General features: G+C 56.6%; 1 protein-coding gene across 6 annotated transcripts; it reads left to right on the top strand.

Moving 5' to 3' along the window:
• Positions 1–3,927: 3,927 nt before the first annotated feature.
• HID1 (HID1 domain containing) lies at positions 3,928–21,479 on the top strand. 6 transcript variants are annotated; one of them, XM_036899990.2, is made up of 19 exons: positions 3,929–4,111; positions 9,144–9,293; positions 9,859–10,029; positions 10,572–10,685; positions 11,307–11,413; positions 11,640–11,756; positions 13,436–13,658; positions 13,852–13,908; positions 14,717–14,857; positions 15,008–15,098; positions 15,281–15,432; positions 15,540–15,618; positions 16,724–16,888; positions 18,061–18,288; positions 18,633–18,739; positions 19,256–19,336; positions 19,906–19,997; positions 20,173–20,331; positions 20,592–21,479. In XM_036899990.2, exons 1-19 carry the CDS (start codon positions 4,046–4,048, stop codon positions 20,653–20,655), a joined length of 2,364 nt encoding a protein of 787 aa, XP_036755885.2. In that variant the 5' UTR covers positions 3,929–4,045; the 3' UTR covers positions 20,656–21,479. The 6 variants fall into 6 exon arrangements, 5 of the variants coding, with proteins under 5 accessions (XP_036755885.2, XP_036755884.2, XP_036755886.2 ...); XM_036899989.2 differs by having other exon boundaries at positions 10,569–10,685; XM_036899991.2 differs by lacking the exon at positions 20,592–21,479 and having other exon boundaries at positions 10,569–10,685; positions 19,779–19,997.
• Positions 21,480–21,525: the final 46 nt, after the last annotated feature.

The following is a 21,525-nucleotide window of genomic DNA, read 5'->3' as shown; positions in this document are numbered from 1 at the left end:
GCAGTTCAAACCTCCATCTTGTCATCAGTGAAATGACCTTTAGGATGATAATGCTGAGAGTGTCCTCCGGTGACCTACTTCGTCCTTCCTTCTTTAAGACCTTCTGGTGGGGCTGTTGGGAGGATCAGTGCGTTAACATCGGGACAAGTGCTTAGCATAGTGCCTGGGCCCTGCCAGCCCTATTCAGTGTTTGCTTTTCGGATCATTATTATTTCAGCTGTTTTACCTGGAGGACCTAGCCCTTGCCCATCCTTACCGCTCTTTTCGCTGGGTTCCCAAGGCAGGCCAGGAAGACCTGTGCGGGGATCTTACCTTCCTGGTGGTGGTGGTGGTCACAGGGCCAGGTAAGACATGGCCTCAGAGACCCATAGAGAAGCTCCAGTCACATTTGCTCACTGTGGCACACCGGAAATGACGGCGCGTGCTCAGGCCGCGAAGATGGGGGATCCATGGATCCATCTGCCTTTGGGCAGACAGTGCTCCTTGAGGGCAGGGACTCTGGCTGGCACACAGCAGGTGCCCCGTGAATGAACAAATGAATGCTTTAAAGTCAGTGGCAGAGCCTATTCCTTGGACCTCCTGAATCCATCTCCACCCCAGGTTAGACCCACTTGCCCCACCTGAAAGGCTCTTAAAATGAATGTGAGAAGCAGTTGGTGAAAATGTGTCATTCCTATTGACTGGAGTGGACTAGCAGAGTGGCTGCACCTTCTGTGATCATCCAGGATTTATCTTCAGTCACTTGTCCATAAATAACTTTGTGCAAGACCAGTGTTAGGTGCCTGGGACACAAGGAACAGGACAGACCCAGTCCCTGCTCTCATGCAGCTTGCATTTTAGTAGTCGAGACATTAACCAAATAAAAAGGCATTAACCAAATAAAAAGGTAAACATATTTTAAGGTGTGGTAAAAGTTTTAGGAAACACACTGGGGGCTGAAATAACAACAGCTGGGGTGGGAAATCTCTCAGGGAAAGAGAATTTTAAGATAAGATCCTAAGGGTGAAAAGGGAACAGCCACATAGGGAGTGGGAGGAGGGATGTCCCAGGCAGGAGGAACAACCTGTACAGAGATCCCAGGCAGAAAGAGCTTGGAGGGTTTGAGGAAATGAAGAAAAATCAGTGTGGGTGGAAACTAGGAGCTTGGGGTACGGGGTGCAGGGCCCAGATCATGCAGGGCCATGAAGGTCACTGTGGGGCCCTGAGAAAATTGTTCCTAACAAAGGACTCCAAGGAGCTTTCAGTGGGGGAGTGTTGTGGGCTGCAGCTTACAATTTATCAGGCTGTCCTGCAGCAAACAGATGTGGGTGAGGGACAATGGAAGCTGCTGTAGCTGAGAGATGATGGGGCCCGGCAAAGGCAGGAGCAGTGGAGGCCAGGGAGGTAGAAATACCCTTGTTTGAGAGAGAACACCCATCATCAGGACTTGGTAATGGATTGGACGGGGCTGATAAGAGGAGGGGCATTAAGGGTGACACTGGATTTCTCCTTCGAGCACCTGGAAGGGGCCACTGACTGAAATGAGGAGACTTAGAGGCAAAGGTCGGGAGAGGGAAGGATTGAGCCTGGGGGCAGGAGGTATGGAGAATAGGTCACCCACAATGTGGCAGTTTGAAACACTGCCAACTTCTTTGACACTTCTTCCCTGGGGAGGTGGGGTATAGGTCCCCTCCCCTTGCACCCAGTGGGCTTGTGATTGCTTTGACCAATAGAGAAGAGTGGAAGTGATTTTATGTGTTATTCCCAGGCCAGGCAGCTTCCTCTTTTTCTCTGAACGCCCTCTATTTGTGTGCACCCTTAGGGATACTCCCTCTCAGAGTGCAGCGTCCTTGCTGTGAGTGGCTCAAGCCATGTGCAGAGGTCCCATGTTGGTGTATCCATCTTCAGCCCCAGCTGAGCCCAGCCCTTAGGTCCTTGAAGTCCAGGCACCAGATATGTGAGGGAAGAAGCCTCCAGATGGTTCCAGGCCCCAGCTGCTCCAAGAGTTAACCCTTCCCCAGCCATTCTTGTCTTCCCAGCTGAGACATCATGGAGGAGAGTCAAGCCACCTCAGCTGGGTCCTATCTGGATTATTGAACATGGAATTTATAATGAAATGGTTATGTTTCACACCAAATTTGGTAGGAAAGTTGTTACACAGCAATAATACCTAGAACACACATCAAGTTGACAACTAACTTCAACATCACCTGCATCCTTCCTCTCCATCCCACCTGTGATTGCCTTGGTTCATCATTTCACCTCCAGATGGATTCCCAGCATTCAGGCCGCTTTATCTTTCCCATAGCAGCCAGAATGAATGATTGCTAAGACATAATGACGTCTAATGACATTATTCCTGAGCTTCAAAGCCTCCTCGTTGCTCATGGAATAAGATTCAAGCTCCTTAACAGTTGGCTGTATGTGGGCCTTTCTGGTCTGGTCCTGGCCTACCTCACCAGCTTTATTTCTTGTCACTCTCTGCATTTCACCCCAACCAGGGCTTTCTGTTCCCTAGGCAGAGCAGGCTCTGTACATTTCTGGGCCTCCTTCTATTTGCTCTGCTACCTGTGCTGAGCATATGTTCTATTTGCCCTTCCCAATCTCTTTCCATCTGTGCCATGCCCAGGAGGCAGAAGCATCTATGGGTGGCGTCAGGGGGCTCCCTTGCTCTCTTGTTGTGTAGGTCCACTGATGGGAAGTACAATGAGGAAATTGGGGTGGGGACAGGAGAAGATGGCAGGTGGGTTGTCCATCTCACAGCTCCCTCTCTTCCGGAAGAGAGCTATTCTGTCCAGTCTGCTCATTCAGTGACATGGTGACATCCCTGTCCCCCTCCTCCTTACCTCCACAGATCTGGCCTACCCTGCCTTTGTGACACCCTTTAGCTACCTAGATGGTGCACCCCTCATTTTTTACTTGTGGAATTCCTATTTAAGCTAAATGTCATCTCCATTTGAAGCATCTAGGATTTCTAGAAGCTTCCAGACACAGCATGCAAGATTATGTGAAAAAAGTGCAGCATATTTTGGGGTAAGAGTTGGGTTTGCTTCTTTTTGTCTTTGTTCCTTAGTAATTATGTGACTTTGGACAAGTAATTTAACTGCTTTGAACCTCAGTTTCTCCAAGTTTAAAAAGGGGACAATATCTATGTCGGAGGTAGGTTTTTGTTGTATTAGAGATATTGTTGTCATATTATTATTATTAATTCGCCTTTATCCAAAGCTCACTGGGATGAACCATGGCTAATTCTTTCCTTGTTTCTCTCTCTCTAGCTAATTGCTCATCAAAGCAGGCCCTGACACTTAAGCCCTCTAAGCCCGTTCCCTGACACGGTGTTGGTAAATACCAGTCCCTCAACCCATATAAATGGATGGACCTAAAAGGTTTCTCAAGGAAGGCAGGTGGCCAGGAAGGAGTTGTGGGACCCGGAGGGACCTCCTGCTCTCCTAAGGCGGCGGAGCTGCTTTCCTGGAGCAGGGGCTCTGAGTCAGTAGTACCTTCTCTCCGCAAAACGAAGGCTGAGCCTGGTGCTTGCGGCTGGAGTAACAGCAGAGCTGTCTGGACATGTGGGTCTGACAGGCCAGGAAAAGGGAAACCAAGACAGTAGATGATCAAAAAAAAAAAAAAGAGGAATGGGGAGGACAGGAATTAACAGGAAGAACCTCGGGCGAGAGGGCTGGTTGAGAAAATGTGGACCCAGTGATGGCGTGGGGTCCAGTGGTGAGGGTGGAGGCGGAAGGCTGGGGGCGTTGAGGACCCGAGGGTTGGGTGGAAACAGGAAGGATGCAGTGCGGACAACGCTCGGACGCGGAAGGATGGGCGCGGAGGCGCCGGGGGCCGCTAAGAACGCTGCGCTAGCGGCAGGCTCGCGGAGGCTGGAGTGGCAGTGCCTGCGCGGCAGGTGCGGGGGCGGGGCCACGAGGGCGGGGCCACGAGGGCGGGGCCGACGCCGAGCCGGCGGGCGGGGTGAGCCGTTTGGCTCCCGCAAGAGCCTCGGGGGCCGCGGAGCTGGAGCTGGATCCCGAGCCGGGGCCGGGGCCGGGCCCGAGCGGGCTCCGTCGTTATGGGGTCGGCCGACTCCAAGCTGAACTTCCGAAAGGCGGTGATCCAGCTCACCACCAAGACGCAGGTGCGCGTGGGGCCCCGGCCTCCTCACCCACCTGCCGGGCTGGGGCCTGGGCTGGGCCGGGCTGGTTGGGGAGGGCGCTGGGGCTGAGCGAACTGGGCTTGCCAGGAGATGGGGGACCGGCTGTCCCTGAGGGCGACCCTGAGGTCAGGGCCAGAGCGGGACCCCTGGGCCTCGCCTCCCACCCCCAGCCTCCCACCCCCAGCCCCCTCTCCTGGGAACATCCCTCTTCCTGCAGCCGCAGCTGCCGCCTTAGGCTGACGTGTGTCTACTCGCAGAGCCGGAGTCACCGCTGTCCGCGGCCTGTCCCGCCACCCGTGCCCCCATCCCCGCCCCCAGCTTCGCATCTCCAGCCTCCGCATCCCCACCTACTCATCCACCTCCCAGTCCCCTCCCTGCCCCTCGGTACCCGCGGGTCCCGGAAGCACAGACCCGGCTGACTCAATGCAAACAAAGCCGGGCCTGGTTGGGGAAGCAGCTGGTGCTCGGTGGCAGCAGCCTGGTGGGCCCAGGTCAAAGCCCAGGACCAGGGAACACGCACAGAGCAGGGGGCAGTGCTGCATCTGGCAAGGGGACCCTGGGCCCAGGCCCACGGAGTCCAGGTTCCTAGCTGAGGACCACTGCTTCAGGGGCCTCCTGGTCTGAGGCCCAGCGGTGGGGCAGTGTTTGGGTACCCTCCGTTCTCTGGGTCAGGACTGAGACCCTACAGGTTGCCCTTGACTGGATGGTGTGGGATCTGGGGGGTCTTTCAGCCTAGCCCATGCTTGCACATTCCTGAGGCCACAAGTGGCCTGGAAGCCACCTCCTTGTCCCTTACACACAGGACCTGGCCAAAGCAAGGCTACTTCCCTGCCCACCCCTTCCCTCCTAACCCCTTGAACCAGGCTCCTCTGGCCACAGAGATGCCCAGATCTGACTCCCCACAACCCCCACTTTCAAGAGAGTCAGGACCTGCTGCCATCTGAGACCTTCCTCTTACTGCCCCCCGCCCCCCAGGGCTCTCTCTTGCTCTTGGCAATTAGAGTGGGATCGAGGGAGCCATGTCCCCACAGCCAGCTGGTCACAGCTCCAAAGGCCAGACCTCTGGTCCCATACTCTCATTCCCACAAGAGAAAAGCCAGGTGCCCAGCAAAAGCCCAGGGCTTCTGGAGAGTCCAGCCCCAGTTGAGACGCTTTGATAGAAACCAGACCTTGCCTCTCTGCCATGTCCCCCATGGCTCCTGGGTAGTTCTGACACTGATTTTCTTGGGATGAGACTTCTAGGTCTGTGGGCGGTGTGTGGACCAGCCTGCCGGTGTGGGGCCACAGGGAGAGGAGGGAAGGAGGCCCCTGTGTTTACCTACCTGGGGAGGGAAACCCCTTGCCGGAGGAATGAGCTGTTGGCTCAGCAGCCAGGGTCCTTTGCCTAGCCGGCAGGACTAGCTCAGCCAGGTCCCAAAGGATCTGGGCAGACTAGATCCCTACCTGCTCTTTTCCCCTCCCCAAAACACCGTGTGCCTCCGATTTTCCCTGGCCACAGCCCTATGAGGGAACCGACTGAGATGGCGCTCTCCTGTTTCCCAGCTGAGGACGTGAGTTGTTTTGGGACAGGACTGAAGCCAGAGAGCAGCCTGGGTCTCCCTCCAAAGAGCACTGGGGCCCTGCAGGTGGGAGAGGGCCTGGGCTGTCAGGAGGGAGAGATCCTCAGGGCCCTGGCTGGGGCAGCTCTGGAGTGAGGACCAGGTCCCAGATGGTTGTTTCAGACCTTGACACTCGGTGTCCCCAAGGAGATTCGGGCCAGTTGTTCACAGAGTATCCCTAGTTCCAGGCCTCAGAGGTTGTGCTGTGAATGCACATTTTTGCTCTGGGAAGGAGACAAGCCTACACGGCTCCTTTTCCTGGGGCCTGGGCCTGAGCTGCCGCTGCTTGCCCTTTCTGCCTTCCTGTCCTGCATCCTGTTTTCTTCCTGCCCTGGCCTAGGCCTGATCCTGGTCCTGAGGGCCAACAGCTTTGGCTGTTTCCTGAGCTTTTCCCAGGGTGGGTGGGGCCCTAAAGGGGGGGATATTCCTGGACCAGGGACCCTCTCCCAGATCCTGCCTGTTCGAAGATTCTCTGCTGTAGACCAGATGAGACCTGGTGGGCTCACATTTACATATGTGCACATGCATGTATGTGCGAATGACATGGTGACACAGTTCTCCAGAACATGCCACCCTTAGCAGGCTGGAGCTCTGCTGGTCCTTCCTTCCCCTCCACAGAGGTTAAAAAGACTCAGCTGTCCCCCAGGCCAGCCCTGGCAAAGCTGGGATAAGAATATCTGGTTTCCCATGAGGGTAGCCCAGTCCCTAGTCCCCTAACAGCATGGGCCTGCCCACCTCCAGCAAAAATGCCCTTTTCAAAGAAACTGGCTCAGATTTTAGAAGCTTCCTTGGGTTGGGTGGAGCCTAGCTGGGGTAACTGAGGCAGAAGCTAGCCATGTTCCTCTCCTCAGAGGCTCTAGGGGTGCAGTGACCCTGGCCAATACCTGTAGTGTCAGGCTAACCTGGTAGGGTCAGGTAATAGTCATCAAATTGAAGTATCTGAGTCACAATGGGACCAGGAGAGGTGGCCCAAGTTGAGGATGGGGAGGTGAAAGTCACCACTCCTGAAGTTTAAGGCCAGCAGCCATAGCTGGGACTCCTTCTGCTTCCAGGGGTGACCTGGGGCCTCCTAAATTCCCAAGTATCCTCATTTCAAATTCAGTCTCTAGCTGACACTTGCCTGATGAACTAGATTAGAAGTCAAGTCCACTTGGTGCTGAGATGAATTTCTGCCCCTTTAAGGGGATAGAGACTACCTGGGAGACAGAGAAAATCAGAGATGGGAGCTTCCCAGAGTTGCTCCCAGATGGGGGCAGAAAGGGGGGCCTGTGCATGTTTTCTATGATGATTTTCTCCACCCCTACCCTGGCCACCCATGGTGGGGTGTAGTGCCCCTTGATGCCAGTGAGCGTCAGATGGCTATCCTGGCTGAGGGCATAAGGACCAGTGAACTCCCGCCCCAGGGCCCCTCCTTTGGCCTTTGTTCTTCCCCCCAGCTAACTTGCTCTACCAGTTCTGGGACTGAGCAGGCTCCGGAGCCAGGCCTATCCTGAGGGTCATGGCCATGTGCTACCCTGTAGCTCAGAGGAGACATTGCTTGGGCAGTGGGCCAGGGCACACCTGGACATTGGGGGTGCTTCTGACCCCAGCTCTGAGTTTGGACAGCCCCACTGGTGCTCAGTCCTACCCAGTGATCAGGCTGAAAGGATCTCTAGGACTAATTCCATCCTTTAGCTGAACAAGTACTGACTGAGCATCTGCCATGTGGCTCAACTGCAAAGTCAAGAGAAAGGTCTGGTGGACTAATGGGGCATCAAGGCAATGGCACTGAGACCATGGAGTCAGGTGCACAATGAGTGACTGAGGAGGTGGGGAGTGGGGTTACTAGGGACAAGCCCCTCTGTCCCAAGCTCTGGGAGACTTCTTGGAAGAGGTGGCTTCAGAGAACAGAATTATTTTTAAACAAGATTTTTTTTTTTCTGTTGATAAGAGTGATACATGATGTGTGCAGATTTGCGGCGGTAGCAGAGCCCATTGTCAGCGCTCTCAGAGAAGGAAAAAGGCTAGGTTAATTGGAATGACCGGGAAGGTCCTGGGCAGGAGTGCTGTTCGGTAGGGTGGGTTAGATACCCTGCCTGGCCCATCAGCAGATGAACATTCAAAAGGGAAAAATAGTAATATGTGTGCTTACAGAAAAATACAAAGAAAAAACCCATCCAGAGAGAGAATTGCTGTTAACATTGTGCCATTTTCTTCTAGGCTTTTATTAGTATATAATGCACCATAAAATTGTACCTATCCTGTTAGTTTTATACCTTGTTTTTTTCACAAAACATTGTACCTTGAGCTCTTTCATTAATATTCTTGGAAAACATGATTCTGATGGCTGCGTAATATTCCATTGTGTTACTATGCCTTAACTTTTTAAGCATTACTTGATTGTTGATTATTTAGGTTGATTTAAACTTTTCACGATTATCAACATTTTAGTAAACATACTCATATGTGTACATCTCTGATCACTTCCTCAGGAAGGATGCCCGGAAGTGGAGTTAAGAATTCAAACTGGTTGCTTATATGACTCCCTCTAGTGTGTTTAAGGCACGCTGCCTCAACAGGACCAGTGGGATTTTGAAATGGGTTGGAACGGGTGGGCATGCTGGGAGGAGGGGGCAGTCTGAGCAAAGGCAAAGAGAAGGGATGGCAGGGCTGTGCTGGGGGGATGGTAAATGCATGTGTATCTTCATACACATGTGCATGTGTGTATGTACACGTGCGTAAATGTAGGGGTGTTTAGGTAAGATCTTGGCTGACTCTGGCCAAAGTCTGGACTCAATCCTGCAGGTTGTGGGGAGCCCTGAAGGTCTTTTGAGGGAGCAATGTCTTTGGCACTGTGCTCTGAACATGGGTTGCGGGCAGCGTGAGGTGGGCTTGAGGAGGTAAATTTGGAGGTGGATCCTGGCAAGTGCGGTCAGAGAGCTCTGGGGTTGACCTCTTTAAAGTTGGCATCTGTTGGTTGTGCCAGGTTAGGGTGGAGGCTGGGGCCCAGTGGGAGCTTGCGTGAATGGAAATGAGCCCGTGTCCCCTTGTCTTCTTCCTAGGGGGAGGGGCACAGCCTGGGTTCAGTCCCTGGGCACTTCGCCATGTGGCCTTGTGGGGAGGCCCCAGGTAGGGAGGTCCTGCTGGAGGTGCATGGAGGGTTACCTAGTCATACAGCCCCTCAGGGACCGGGATAGGCTTCGTCTGCTGAACTCAGTGCCCAGTTGATCCCTGAGCGAGTGTCCTCAGCCTGCCCGTGCTGGCTGGGGCTCATGGTAGCTGAAGGGTGTCCCAGACACGGGTGCCCTGGGTACCAGCAGAGATGGAGAAGGAGGGCCATGGCTTCCCTCTCAGGGGGCTCCCTTGGTGACAGGCTGGCACACTGTAGGCCTATTGTCAAGGGATTTTGTAATTCTGGACTCTGGCTCTCCCCACAGCCCGTGGAAGCCACTGATGACGCCTTTTGGGACCAGTTCTGGGCGGACACGGCCACCTCGGTGCAGGATGTCTTTGCACTGGTGCCCGCGGCTGAGATCCGGGCGGTTCGGGAGGAGTCACCCTCCAACCTCGCCACTCTGTGCTACAAGGTGAAGGGTGCCGGCCCCTTGCTGCCACTCCCAGCTGAGCCATTTCCCACCCTCCCAGGGAGGCTGAAGCTGTCTCAGCCCTGTGGACAGAGAGGGCAGGCACCCAGGACACCGCCTGCCCAGGTCGGGGTGGGCCTGAGGCTTTTCCCACTTCTACCCACTGGCTGGGCTGGGGTGTGTGTGTTGGGGGGCGGTGTCGGTGACAGCCACCCTTTGCTGGGGCTTCCTGGGGCCAGACCTCACTGAGCACTTCCCATAGGTCAGTTCATGCAGCTAACCCTCTGTGGTTGGTACTGTTAGTGTTGTCATTGTACAGATGAGGAAACAGGCTCAGAGGGGAGGTTACTTAGTAAGGTCTCAGCTAGTGAGTGTTGGGCTGGGCTCTCACTCCCATGATGCTCTGGGCTGCTCCTGTCCCCCTGGATTGGCCAACCCTGTATGGAGAGGTAGCCCAGATGCCTTGGCCTCTCTGAAGCCTAGCAGGCCCATACTGACCCAAAGTGCCAGGGCCCCCCTCCCCACCCTCCTGGTGTGCCCTTGCTGCCCAACAGTTGTGTCCCTATAGGCTGTGGAGAAGCTGGTGCAAGGAGCTGAAAGCGGCTGCCATTTGGAGAAAGAGAAGCAGATTGTTCTGAACTGCAGCCGACTTCTCACTCGTGTGCTGCCCTACATCTTTGAGGATCCTGACTGGAGGGGTTTCTTCTGGTCCACAGTGCCCGGGGCAGGGCGAGGAGGGGTCTGTGGGCCTGGCTGGGGCTGGGTGGTCGGTGGAGTTGCGATGACAAGGAAAGAACCCGGTCGGGGGTGGCCACATTCCCCTAAACCTCTTCCAGGGTTTGGGAAGGGCAGGGGCAGTGGGGCGGGGGTACTGCTGAGGCTGGGTCAGTGTCTCCTTGAGCCCTGGGCCCTCCCCCACAGGGGTCTCTGCCCCTACAGTTGGGCCCTCCCTGCCAGCAGCCCCCCTCTCCCAGGGGTTGTCTCCAGGTACCTGACTGAGGGGCAGGTGTGATTCCCAGCAGGACTGAGGCACGGAGTTTAGGGGGCATGGCCTGGCCCCTCCTAGATGGTGCAGGGTTCTCCTTGTTCCCAGCCCTACTTCCAGTCCCCGCCTGCCTTGGGAGGTTTGGGGTAATTACGAGTCTACTTGCTTTTCCTTCTCCTGCCTCTTCCTTCATCCCTTTGCCCAGACCCTGTGCCCTCTTGCCCCCCAAGTCCTGGGGCCACCTCTCCTTGGTGAGCTACCACTGAGGTGGCCCGTGGGTGCCGTGTCCCAAGCAGGGAGAAGACGATGAAGAGAATGCCCGGCCCCTGGCTGAGTCCCTGCTCCTGGCCATTGCCGACCTGCTCTTCTGCCCAGATTTCACTGTCCAGAGCCACCGGAGGAGCACTGTGGTGAGAGCCCCACACCCCTAGCCCAGGGCCAGCCTGGGCTCTGGCCCTGGGTTGGGGCTGGTTTACGTTCCGTTGGGCGGGATGCTGTGGGGGCAGGGACTGCTCCTGGAAAGCTGGGCTGCCTGGCACGCATGGTCCCCGGGAGGAGGTGGTGGCTGGCATGGCTGGAGAGGAGCCAGCTGGTGCCTGGTCCTGCCCCCTACATCCGGGAGGCTGGGCACAGGCACCCATTGTCTTCGCCTGGGCAATGAGTGGGGCTTGGCCTGAGTTGGGGCTTAGACACAGGAGGTCTGGCCCTCTCGCTTCCCTTGGGCCTGTGGGCTCAACCTTGTGTGTTCTCTGCCACCACCCCCACACAGCACCCGGGTGCCCACCCGCATTTCCCTGCCTCCCTATCTCTCTCTTCTGGTCTCAAACTGTACTACTGAACAAATAAAAGAACCAGACTGAGGGAAAACTAGCTTTCAAGAGGTTGAACACATTCATATGTTCTCTGTGCATTAGCACTGGGGCCTTTGAAGGGTCTGTGTTTAGAAGATCATGAATGAGGGTCACCCCCAGAGACAGTGGTAGGATTGGGTTGGCCACCCCCCAGCCTGATCTCTCCCTGTCTGTCCCCAGGACTCGGCAGAGGATGTCCACTCCCTGGACAGCTGTGAATACATCTGGGAGGCTGGCGTGGGCTTTGCCCACTCCCCCCAGCCCAACTATATCCATGACGTGAACCGGTAAGCCTGGCCCAGGCCTAGGCCTGGCCCCTGAACAGCTCAGAGGAGGCATGCCTGGGGTCTTCCAAGGATACCCTTCCCGCTTGTCACCCGATTTCAGCCTCAGAGGGATAAAATGGAGTCATTCTTTCCAAGGACTTGAGCTGGTGTGGGCAGGGTGGGCATGCCCTCTTGGAGGAGAATTGGGGTCCTTGGGTACTGAACCCCTCGCTATAACCCCTCCAAGGATGGAGCTGCTGAAACTGCTGCTGACGTGCTTTTCTGAGGCCATGTACCTGCCGCCAGCTCCAGACAGCGGGAGCACCAATCCATGGGTGCAGTTCTTTTGTTCCTCCGAGAACAGGTGAGGGGCCCCAGGCCTTGCCTTTCTCCTTCGCATTCCAGGCAGCCCAGGGCGGAGGCTGCGCTCCCGCCCAGTCTTAGTTGAGGGTAGGTGCTTCCCCCTGGTGGTGATGACCTGTGATTGAACAGCCACACCTGACCCAGCCGTCCAATGTCCCTTGGGGGGCCCTGGGTGACGAGTGTCTGGATCCTCCATCTAGAGCCGTGCTGTATAGTAGAAACATAATGTGAACCACATAAGCAATTTGAACATTTCAAATAGCGGCATTACTAAAGTAAAAAATAAACAGGTGAAATGAATTTTAATATTTATTTTAACCCGATATAACGAAAATACTATTAGCATTTAGCATGTAATCAATATACAAAATTATTGAGATGTTTTACATTCCCGTTTTCATGCTAAGTTTTCAAAATCCAGTGTGTAGTTTACACTTACAGAACATCTGAGTTCGGACTAGGCACGTTTTAAGCTCTCAAAAGCCACATGCAGCTTGTATCAGGGAATGCAGTTTAGACCATGGGTGGGGAGGGGGCTTGATGAACACCCTGAAGGATAGGAAGCCCAGCCCATGTGGGGGTGCCCCGAGACTATGGGGCTCATACGAGCACATGGAGGTGTCAGGTGTGGGACTGAGCATTTGGAGTAGGTCCACAGTCTCCAGCTGTGGGCCCAGGGCTAGACTGGCAACACAGGGGTCAGTGACCCTGTGGGTCTGGTTCACCCTCTTACTTCCAGCCTGGCCTACATGGCATGCCTCACCCTTTGGGTTTTGCTGGCCTCCTGCACAACCCTTTTTTTGTTCTCCAGAAGAGAAGGGAACCCGGGTGACTCCCTCTGCCAGCCACAGTCAAAAGCTGGCCAGAGTTCCCTTTCTCACCAGCCTTACCAGGCAGATGTCCGTGCTGTGTCACTTACTTAGTCCCTCTGGGCCTCAGTTTCCTTGTCTGTAAGATGAGGAGCTTGAACCCTGACTTCTTACGAATCTCTGAATGGAGTTCGGTGGAGGAACTGGGTGACTGAGCGCACGCTCTGCTTCCCGAGGGGAAGCCTACCTCCCTGGGGCCCCCCAACCCCCACTCTGAGGCCCTGAGGGAGGGTCTCTGCTCCTCGAACCCCGAGCGATCATGCATACACACTTATCCAAGTCCGTAGATTGTACAAGAGTGGACTCTGGGTCATGTGACATATGGACGTAGGTTCATAGATTGAAAAGGTGCACGTGTTGAGGCAGGGGTACATGGGAGATCTCTGTACCTTCCTATCAACTTTGCTGCGAACCTAAAACTGCTCTAAAAAATAAAGTCTTTAAGAAATAATTTTGAAAAAAGAATAGATTTCAGCCCTTGAGGAGAACAGTCTGAAGGGTGTGGGAATGATTTCCTACAGAGACCCCCTCTTGACTGGTCACACCACTGTTGGTAATAAATTCCTTCTGCCCTTGGCCCAGCCCGGCCAGCATCCTGGATGGAGGAGGAGGTCCCTTCTGCTCAGGAACCATGAGCTCCTGGTTCTGCTCCCCGGCCCCTGGATCAGGGCTGGCATGGGAGTACTTGTTGAATTGGCATGAACACTTGTGGCTTGGCTGACCCTCCCGCGTGCCTGGGGCTGGGCAGGGGAGGACCTGAGCACTGGGCCCAGGGTGTCTCTGCAGCCCTGCCCCTCCTCTCCCACCACAGACACACCCTGCCCCTCTTTACCTCCCTCCTCAACACCGTGTGTGCCTATGACCCGGTGGGCTACGGGATCCCCTACAACCACCTGCTCTTCTCCGATTACCGGGAACCCCTGGTGGAGGAGGCTGCCCAGGTGCTCATCGTCACCTTGGACCATGACAGCACCACCAGCACCAGCCCCACGGTGGACGGCACCACCACAGGCACTGCCATGGACGACGCTGACGTAAGGCCGGGACAGGGAGGGCAGCCGCTGGGCCAGGCTGCAGGCGGCAGTACCTCCTCTAGGCAAACCCAGTGGGCACCTCGTGGGGAACCCGGGGCTATCTGAGACTGAGGAGCCACTGATGCTACCACCTAGGCCTGGGTGGGGCCAGAGGGTGAGGGCACCTGCTCACACCGGGCTCTACCCTTGGCAGCCTCCAGGGCCTGAGAACCTGTTTGTAAACTACCTGTCCCGCATCCATCGCGAGGAGGTAAGTCAAACATTCTTCTTGCTCTGGTGGATTCTTGGTGCCCACCCCCACCCCCCAGGGGTTATGGCCTTGTAGGGAGTGAGGAGCTGCAGATAAGATGGGGTGAGGGAATACTGACCCCTACAGGAAGGGACCATGGTCTCTGAGGACTTGGGCCACCCCAGATGAGATAGAGATGGAAGGACTTGGAGGGTTTGAGGTGCAGAAAAGGGACTGACAGTCTCAACTGTGTGGGGGTAACCAGGAAGGCTTCTGGGAGGCGGCGGTGGCTCCAATGTCAGGTTGGGTACGGGGAATGACTGGGCTAAAAGACCAGGCAGACCTGAGTCCATGTGTTGTGACCTTGGTGGAAATTCTTGCGCTCTCAGAGCTCTAGGTCCTGCTTCCTTGCCTTGTCGTGGGGATTAACTGAGAGCCCATCCCAGGGGGTAGTGGGTGCTCAGTGAGAGACAGCTCTTTGGGAATAGTGTGATGGGGGTGGCCGTGGTGGCTGTGGTACCTGTCAACCAGGAGTCCAGGTGGGCTGGGGCCCAGTTCCGGGTGGGGACGGAGGGGTTACAAGGAGCAGCTTTACTCAGGGCAGGGAGCCTGTGGTCTGGTGGAAGGTCAGGGGGCTCTCCAAACCAGCCCTGGACTCAGCTTCCTGAGAGGCCTGGCCCAGGACAGCTGTTTCTGGTAGAATCCAGGTTCCTCAGACTCTAGAGGTCAGATCAGACTCTGGGGGAGTGAGGAGGCATTTGTGTGGGGGTAACCAGGAAGGCTTCTGGGAGGAGGCGGTGGCTCTGATGTCAGGACTTCCCCCACCCAGGACTTCCAGTTCATCCTTAAGGGCATAGCCCGGCTGCTGTCCAACCCCCTGCTCCAGACCTACCTGCCCAACTCCACCAAGAAGATCCAGTTCCACCAGGAGCTGCTGGTCCTCTTCTGGAAGCTCTGTGACTTCAATAAGGTGGGCTGGCCTCAGGGGCGCTCACCACCGGGCAGCTCGGTCTGCCAGAGGTGGGGTGTGGCTACTGGATAGCCCAGGGGCGGGGAGACTCTGAGGAGAAGGATGGGACAACGGCCTCTCCCTCTGACCCCATTGGCCTGTCCCCTCCAGAAATTTCTCTTCTTTGTGCTGAAGAGCAGTGATGTGCTGGACATTCTGGTCCCCATCCTCTACTTCCTCAACGATGCCCGAGCAGATCAGTGTAAGGCCAGGTTGGGCATGGGATCCTGGGGGTTCCTGGAGAGGGGCGGGTCCACCCAGACTGGTACCCTGATCTCCCAGGGAGGGCTTCTTCTTCCAGCACCCCAAAGGTGGGTCCCTGCTCAGGGTCGCTTCCTCCCTCCCCACCCTGTGTGGTGACCCTTCCCATACCACATGCCGCAGCTCGGGTGGGCCTGATGCACATTGGTGTCTTCATCCTGCTGCTTCTGAGTGGGGAGCGGAACTTTGGGGTGCGGCTGAACAAGCCCTACTCAGTGCGAGTGCCCATGGACATCCCAGTCTTCACTGGTACCCACGCAGACCTGCTCATTGTGGTGAGGGGGCTTCCTCGGCCAGGACCTGGGACGTGGGGGTGATGTCCTCTGGGCTGAGTCTGCAGGTGATGGGGACCCCAAGACCACCCCACTGCCTTCCTGCATAGGTGTTCCACAAGATCATCACCAGCGGTCACCAGCGGCTGCAGCCCCTCTTTGACTGCCTGCTCACCATCGTGGTCAATGGTAGGCGGGCCGGGAGCCCATTTCCCCATGCTCACCGCCAGGTGGTGCCTGACCACATGCGGCTGACCTGCCGCGGCCTGGTTCCAACCTGCCTCATCCTGTAGAAATATAACGGCAGCCATTGTACAGTTTATGTACTGGTCAATTTTCCAGTAGCCACGTTAAAAAAACCAAAAGGTGATGATTTTGTAATATATTTTATTTCATCCACTGTATCCCAAATACCATCATTTCAATGTGTAACCACTATGAAAAATTACTGAGGTATTTTATATTCTTTTGCACCATCTTTAAAATCTTATGTGTGTTTCACACATGCAGCTCATTTCAGTGAGGATTAGCTATGTTTCAAGCACTTAATGACCATATGTGGCTCGTGCTACTGTATTGGACAGTGTAGGTTTAGACAAAGACAGGGTGCTGACATGTGCCCCACCCACTGGGCAGGACTGCACACAGCTGCCTCGGAGGGGCAGGTCTCAGGCTGGCTCTGAGAATGTATTTGTGAAAGAAAAAGCCACCGATGCTGCCCTAGCCTGATGAGGGAGAGAGACACGAGACAGGGAAGCACCCAGACAGTGTGTGACTTCAGGCTGTGGGCAGTGTTTCGTCTCTGATACCCTCTCAGGCTGTGCAAAAAGTACATATTTAATTACGTGTAGAATGTTGGTTTGCTGTTCGAGAAAGACTTAAAGATCCTGAGTTTGTACCTCTGCCCAATCATTTTATAACTGGGGAACTTTGGACAAGCTTACAAACTTTTCTAGAGTCTCAGTTTCCTCTTCTGTGAAATGGGGATATTTTTGTCTGTGTCCTGCCTCCCTCTCAAAGGTGTGGGGGGGAGTGGCCAAGAAAGCATGCAGGAGTGTGGCTGTTCCCACAGTGAAGGAGCAAGGCTGAAGCCCAAACTGTCTCCCAGGCTCTGCAGATGGCATGGCCAGTGTGGCCTTGGCCTCTGCAGGCTTGGTCTTCCTGGCTTTGCAGGGGGTTCACAGGCAGGGGGCAGGGAGGGTTTAGGAGCTGGAGCATCTTGTCCTGCTCAGGCCCAGGATGTGCAGGGATGGCTTTGGGGGCCCCCAGGAGTGAGCCAGCCCCTCCCCTGCAGTGTCCCCCTACCTCAAGAGCCTGTCCATGGTGGCCGCCAACAAGCTGCTGCACCTGCTGGAGGCCTTCTCCACCACCTGGTTCCTCTTCTCTGCTGCCCAGAACCACCATCTGGTCTTCTTCCTCCTGGAGGTCTTCAACAACATCATCCAGTACCAGTTTGATGGTGAGGCACCAGCCCAAGCCCCTGGCCTGGCCTTGGGGCGGAATCAGGGTGTTAAGTGGCAGAGGACCCCTTCCTGTCTAAGAAGGGCACAGCCTCTGCCCCCTTGTTCTTTCAACAAGCATCGGCTAAGCACCTGTTGTGTCCCAAGCCCAGTGCTAGGTGCAGAGGATACAGTGGAGAACAAAGCACGGTGCTGTCTGCACCATGGAGCTCACAGCTGGGGATAGGGGGGGTATGGAGAGAGGCTTCAAACAGATGGTCACCCAGAAAAATAGGTCATGCTAACTCTAAAGACAGAGAAGTTCAGAGTGGTCTGACCCTGATGGGTGTTGCAGATACTGCACTGCCTGGTGTAAATTAGGGCCTTACCACTTGTTAGCTCTGTGACTATGGGCACATGACCTAACCTCTCTGAGCCTCAGTTTCTTCATCTGTAAGGTCATAACAAAAATACTGAGTTCCTATCTCAGAGGGTTTGGGGAGGCTTAAGTAAAATAACCCCAAAAAGCCTGTTGCACAGTGTCTGCTGACTTAAATATTTGCAGTTATTATTAATTCCAAAATAGGAATATTTGCACTGATCTATGGAGGGATGAATGGGGGTAAAGGGTAGCAAAGTGTTGGAGGGGGTCAGCATGTGCAAAGGACCTGGGGAGAGATGTTGAACTGAAAGCAGAATAGTGTGGTGAGAGGCAGGGGCTGGAGAGTTGGATGGGGCATTGAAGGCCTGAAAAGCACCTGTATCTTCCCCAGGAGCTGAGGGACCCAGCATGGGAAACGGGGCACAGGCATATGCCAAATTGACCTTCCTCCCTGGTATCCTGGCTCTGGGAGACAGTTAAAATATCGAGCAGCTAGCCTGGTGTGGACACTGACATGTCAGGCCTCCACACTTTGCCAGTATTAGCCTTTAGTGTGCTGGGTTGTGAGGGAGTCTGGGAGGTACCAGGGAGGGAAATAGGGGGACGCCAGCCCTGAAGCTCTTCTCCAATAGGGTGACATCCTGGTAGCCATACTGCCAGCCAGCACATACTGCCAGGTGCCAGCCCTGCCCCTGCTCCCTCTCTAGGGCCCCCTGTACTAGACACCCTCCTCTCTTCCAAACCCTCTCTCCCAGGAAGCCCACCCAGGTGGAGGGGGTAGGTGAGGTGAGGCATGCTCCCTTCCCACAGGCAACTCCAATCTGGTCTACGCCATCATCAGAAAGCGCAGTGTCTTCCACCAGCTGGCCAACCTGCCCACCGACCTACCTGCCATCCACAAGGCTCTGCAGCGGCGCCGCCGGGCACCTGAGCCCTTGTCCCGCACCGGCTCTCAGGAGGGTGCCTCCATGGAGGGCTCCCGCCCCGCTGCCCCTGCTGAGCCGGGCACCCTCAAGACCAGCCTGGTGGCCACCCCAGGTCTGGCGCTGGAGGGAGGCACTGGGGTGTGGATACCAGCATGGTTGGGGGATGGGCAGGGTCTTTGCCCCATCACCTCATCTCTGGAAAAGGGCATGGTCTTAGTTGGGAAGCTGAGGGGGTGGGGATGGGCAACAGGGGTGGGGGCCCAGGAAGGGTAGCTTGGCTTGGGCCTTGGGGTTGGGTGTGGGCTCTGGGAGCGGTGGGCACAGGAGTGAGGGTGCTGTGCGGCCACAGCATGTCTAAAGTGGGTGGAGGGCACCTCCTGGGGCCTGGGCCCGGTGCACGTGCTTTCCTGGAGGGGCACCGTGGCCAGTGTCCTCACACCCACCTGGGCCCCCTAGGCATTGACAAGCTGACAGAGAAGTCCCAGGTGTCAGAGGATGGCACCTTACGGTCCCTGGAGCCGGCGCCCCAGCAGGGCTCTGCAGACGGCAGCCCAACTGTGGAGGTGGGCCTTGGGGACCCTGTGGGGGGCCTTCCCTTTCTCCCTGGCCTCCTCAGGGTGGGCCAGGCCAGGGCACCCTGGGGTCACCTGCAGCAGAGGGGCAGGCCTCTAGCGCCCAGGGCATCCAGGCTGGCACTGTTGCCTTTCAGCGGGGGCCTTTCCCAGACCACCTCCCTTGTTAGTGGTCACGGGTTGAAGCCATTGGCCTTGACTCCTCATCCACCAGCCTTATCTGGGGCTGAGCTGGCCTTTACCCGGCCTGCACAGGCGGTCCCTGGCCCTAAACCTGTCACCAGGCTGGGCTGGGTTGGGCAGGGCTTGGGGCCCAGGGCAAAGGGTGCTGGGATGGGCTGTCCCCTCCTTTCCCCCCAAACATGGGCCAGTGGAGAGAACTCATTGCCTTCCTAGGTTCTGGGCCGTGGAGGGACTAGGAAGAGGGGCTGCTGTTTCTCTGCCCTCGGTCCACCCCCTGTACCCAACTCCCTCCACTCCCCACTCTCACTCCTTCCCCCTGACCAGGAGCCCAGCCAGGCGTTGAGGGAGCAGCGGCGACTGTCCAGTGCATCGGCCAGCGGGCAGTGGAACCCGACGTCAGAGTGGGTGAGGGTTTGGGCAGATGGCACCAAGGTGGGGGCGGGGCGGGCTCCTGACCCGAGGAACAGCTCTGTTAGGGCTCAGATGGAAATATGTCCATATCCAAGGATGAGCTGGGGGCCAGGTTCAGGGCCGGTCCTCAGGCTGCGTGACCTCAGCTGCTTTCCATCTGCCCTGTCCCAGAGGCGCCTCACAGGGTGAGGCGTCAGCTGCCCACAGTGCTCTCAGTAAATCACCCTTCCTTTCCTGCATCCCTTGCCTACTTCCCTCTCTATTTCCCTGGATCACCACTAATTATACTTGCATGGGGACAATAAACATCCCTACCTGATCATGCCATCGTGAGGGATCAACAGGGCAGTTTCTGGCACGCAGTCTGTGTTCAACGCGAGGCCAGGGCTTTTAGCATGAAAAGCAGTCACTGTTCATGGGCGCTGCCCTGTTCCAGACCCTTGCTGTGGTGAGCAGGGACTCCGCCTGCCCTGGGGAGCCCGTGGTTCTGGGTCAGGGGTCAGACCTGCCCCGTAGCCTCTGGAGGTACAGCTCAGCCCCAGGAACCCGGGTCCCGCCCCCAGGTCCTCTCCTGGAAGTCGAAGCTGCCTCTGCAGACCATCATGAGGCTGCTCCAGGTGCTGGTGCCCCAGGTGGAGAAGATCTGCATTGACAAGTGAGGCCGGAGAGGGGCGGGCAGAGGGGCTCTGAGGAGGGCCACCCGTGCTTGGGTGGGCAGTGACCCGGAACATGGGCTTCTAGGGTCTGGAGTGAGCCCCACGCTCCCCTTGACCTTCAGGGTGGGCTTTCCCACGTGCGCGCGTTGGAGACGAGCCCACTCTCCCCCGCAGGGGCCTGACAGACGAGTCGGAGATCCTGCGGTTCCTGCAGCATGGCACCCTGGTGGGGCTGCTGCCTGTGCCCCACCCCATCCTCATCCGAAAGTACCAGGCCAACTCGGGCACAGCCATGTGGTTCCGCACCTACATGTGGGGTGTCATCTACCTGAGGTGGGCCCCGCAGGGGGCGGGCAGTCACCAGCTTGGGTGGGCCTGGTGTCCACCTGAGGGTCTGCACAGTGAGGCTCAGCAGGTGACTGAGTGGTTGATGTCAAGACAGCCACCAGGGTGGTCTTATCTAGTTGAGGGTGGGCGCCCACTGCCCAGGGTGGGACACCAGGGTGGGAGAGGTTTGGGCCGAACCAGTGCCTAGCTCTTCCCTGCACCGCGAGGCCTCCCGGCACCCTGGTGACAGCGCACTCCCTCCGCAGGAATGTGGACCCACCCATCTGGTACGACACAGACGTGAAGCTGTTTGAGATCCAGCGGGTGTGAGGATGGAGGCCTGCAAGGGGCTGGGACCAGGAGAGGGTGGGGGCCCTGGTGCCCCTGACCTTTCCCCTGACCCACTGTTCTGAGCTTTCAGTGACCATGATCAGGGCCAGAGGCCAGCAGAGTGGCTGAGTCCTGGGGAGCAGGCCCCAGAGGCCCTCGTGGCTGGGATAGTGGAGACCAGTTCTGACCCCCCTACCCCAAACTGCTGGCCTCCCAGGGACCTCCCATCTCCAGGGCTACAGGCCCTGTCTGGTCGGAGCCCCCACCTCCAGACCTGTTTCTGTGCCCACCTGGTTCCTGTGCTACTCACCCCCAGAGGCCAGCAGGTCACTGTGCCCTGATGGGTTGCCCAAGAGGAGGCTGTGAACTGTCCCTTGAGACACCTTGGCAGGATGAGGGGGGCCACTTCCAAGCCTCCTAACCTGAAACCGTCTGGGCTGAGCTGGCTGCCTCCCCAGGAGGAAGGAGGGTGGCCAGGCTGCTTGAGGAGGAGGCTGGGGTCGGGCAGACTGCAAAAGCCAGACTGGAAGACCTCGTACACTTTAGGGGTTTGAAATGGGGTGTTGATGGTCTCCTACTCTATTCTCCTGGGTCAGTGGATATAGCCTGGCTCTCTTATCCAGTAATGGGGGCAAAGGGAATGGGGGTGGGGGACAGCTCTTCAGCTCTCCCTGCCCCCACCCACTGCCTGGATGACTGGGGGGGCGTTAAGGGGGCCTGGAATGCCACCCCTCTGGCCTGTGGGTCTCCCTTACCCCATCTGTGTCAGTACAATCTTTGCTCTGTACAATCGGACTCTTTACACAATAAAATCCCCCTCTCCACGCCCCGCCTCTTTATGCTTGGAGGGTAGAGGGTTGGGTCATGGCT

Source organism: Manis pentadactyla, chromosome 4, assembly GCF_030020395.1.
Source record: "Manis pentadactyla isolate mManPen7 chromosome 4, mManPen7.hap1, whole genome shotgun sequence".
Taxonomy (NCBI): domain Eukaryota; kingdom Metazoa; phylum Chordata; class Mammalia; order Pholidota; family Manidae; genus Manis; species Manis pentadactyla.
Note: the sequence above shows the minus strand (reverse complement) of the source record. Positions and strands in the feature narration are given on the sequence as shown.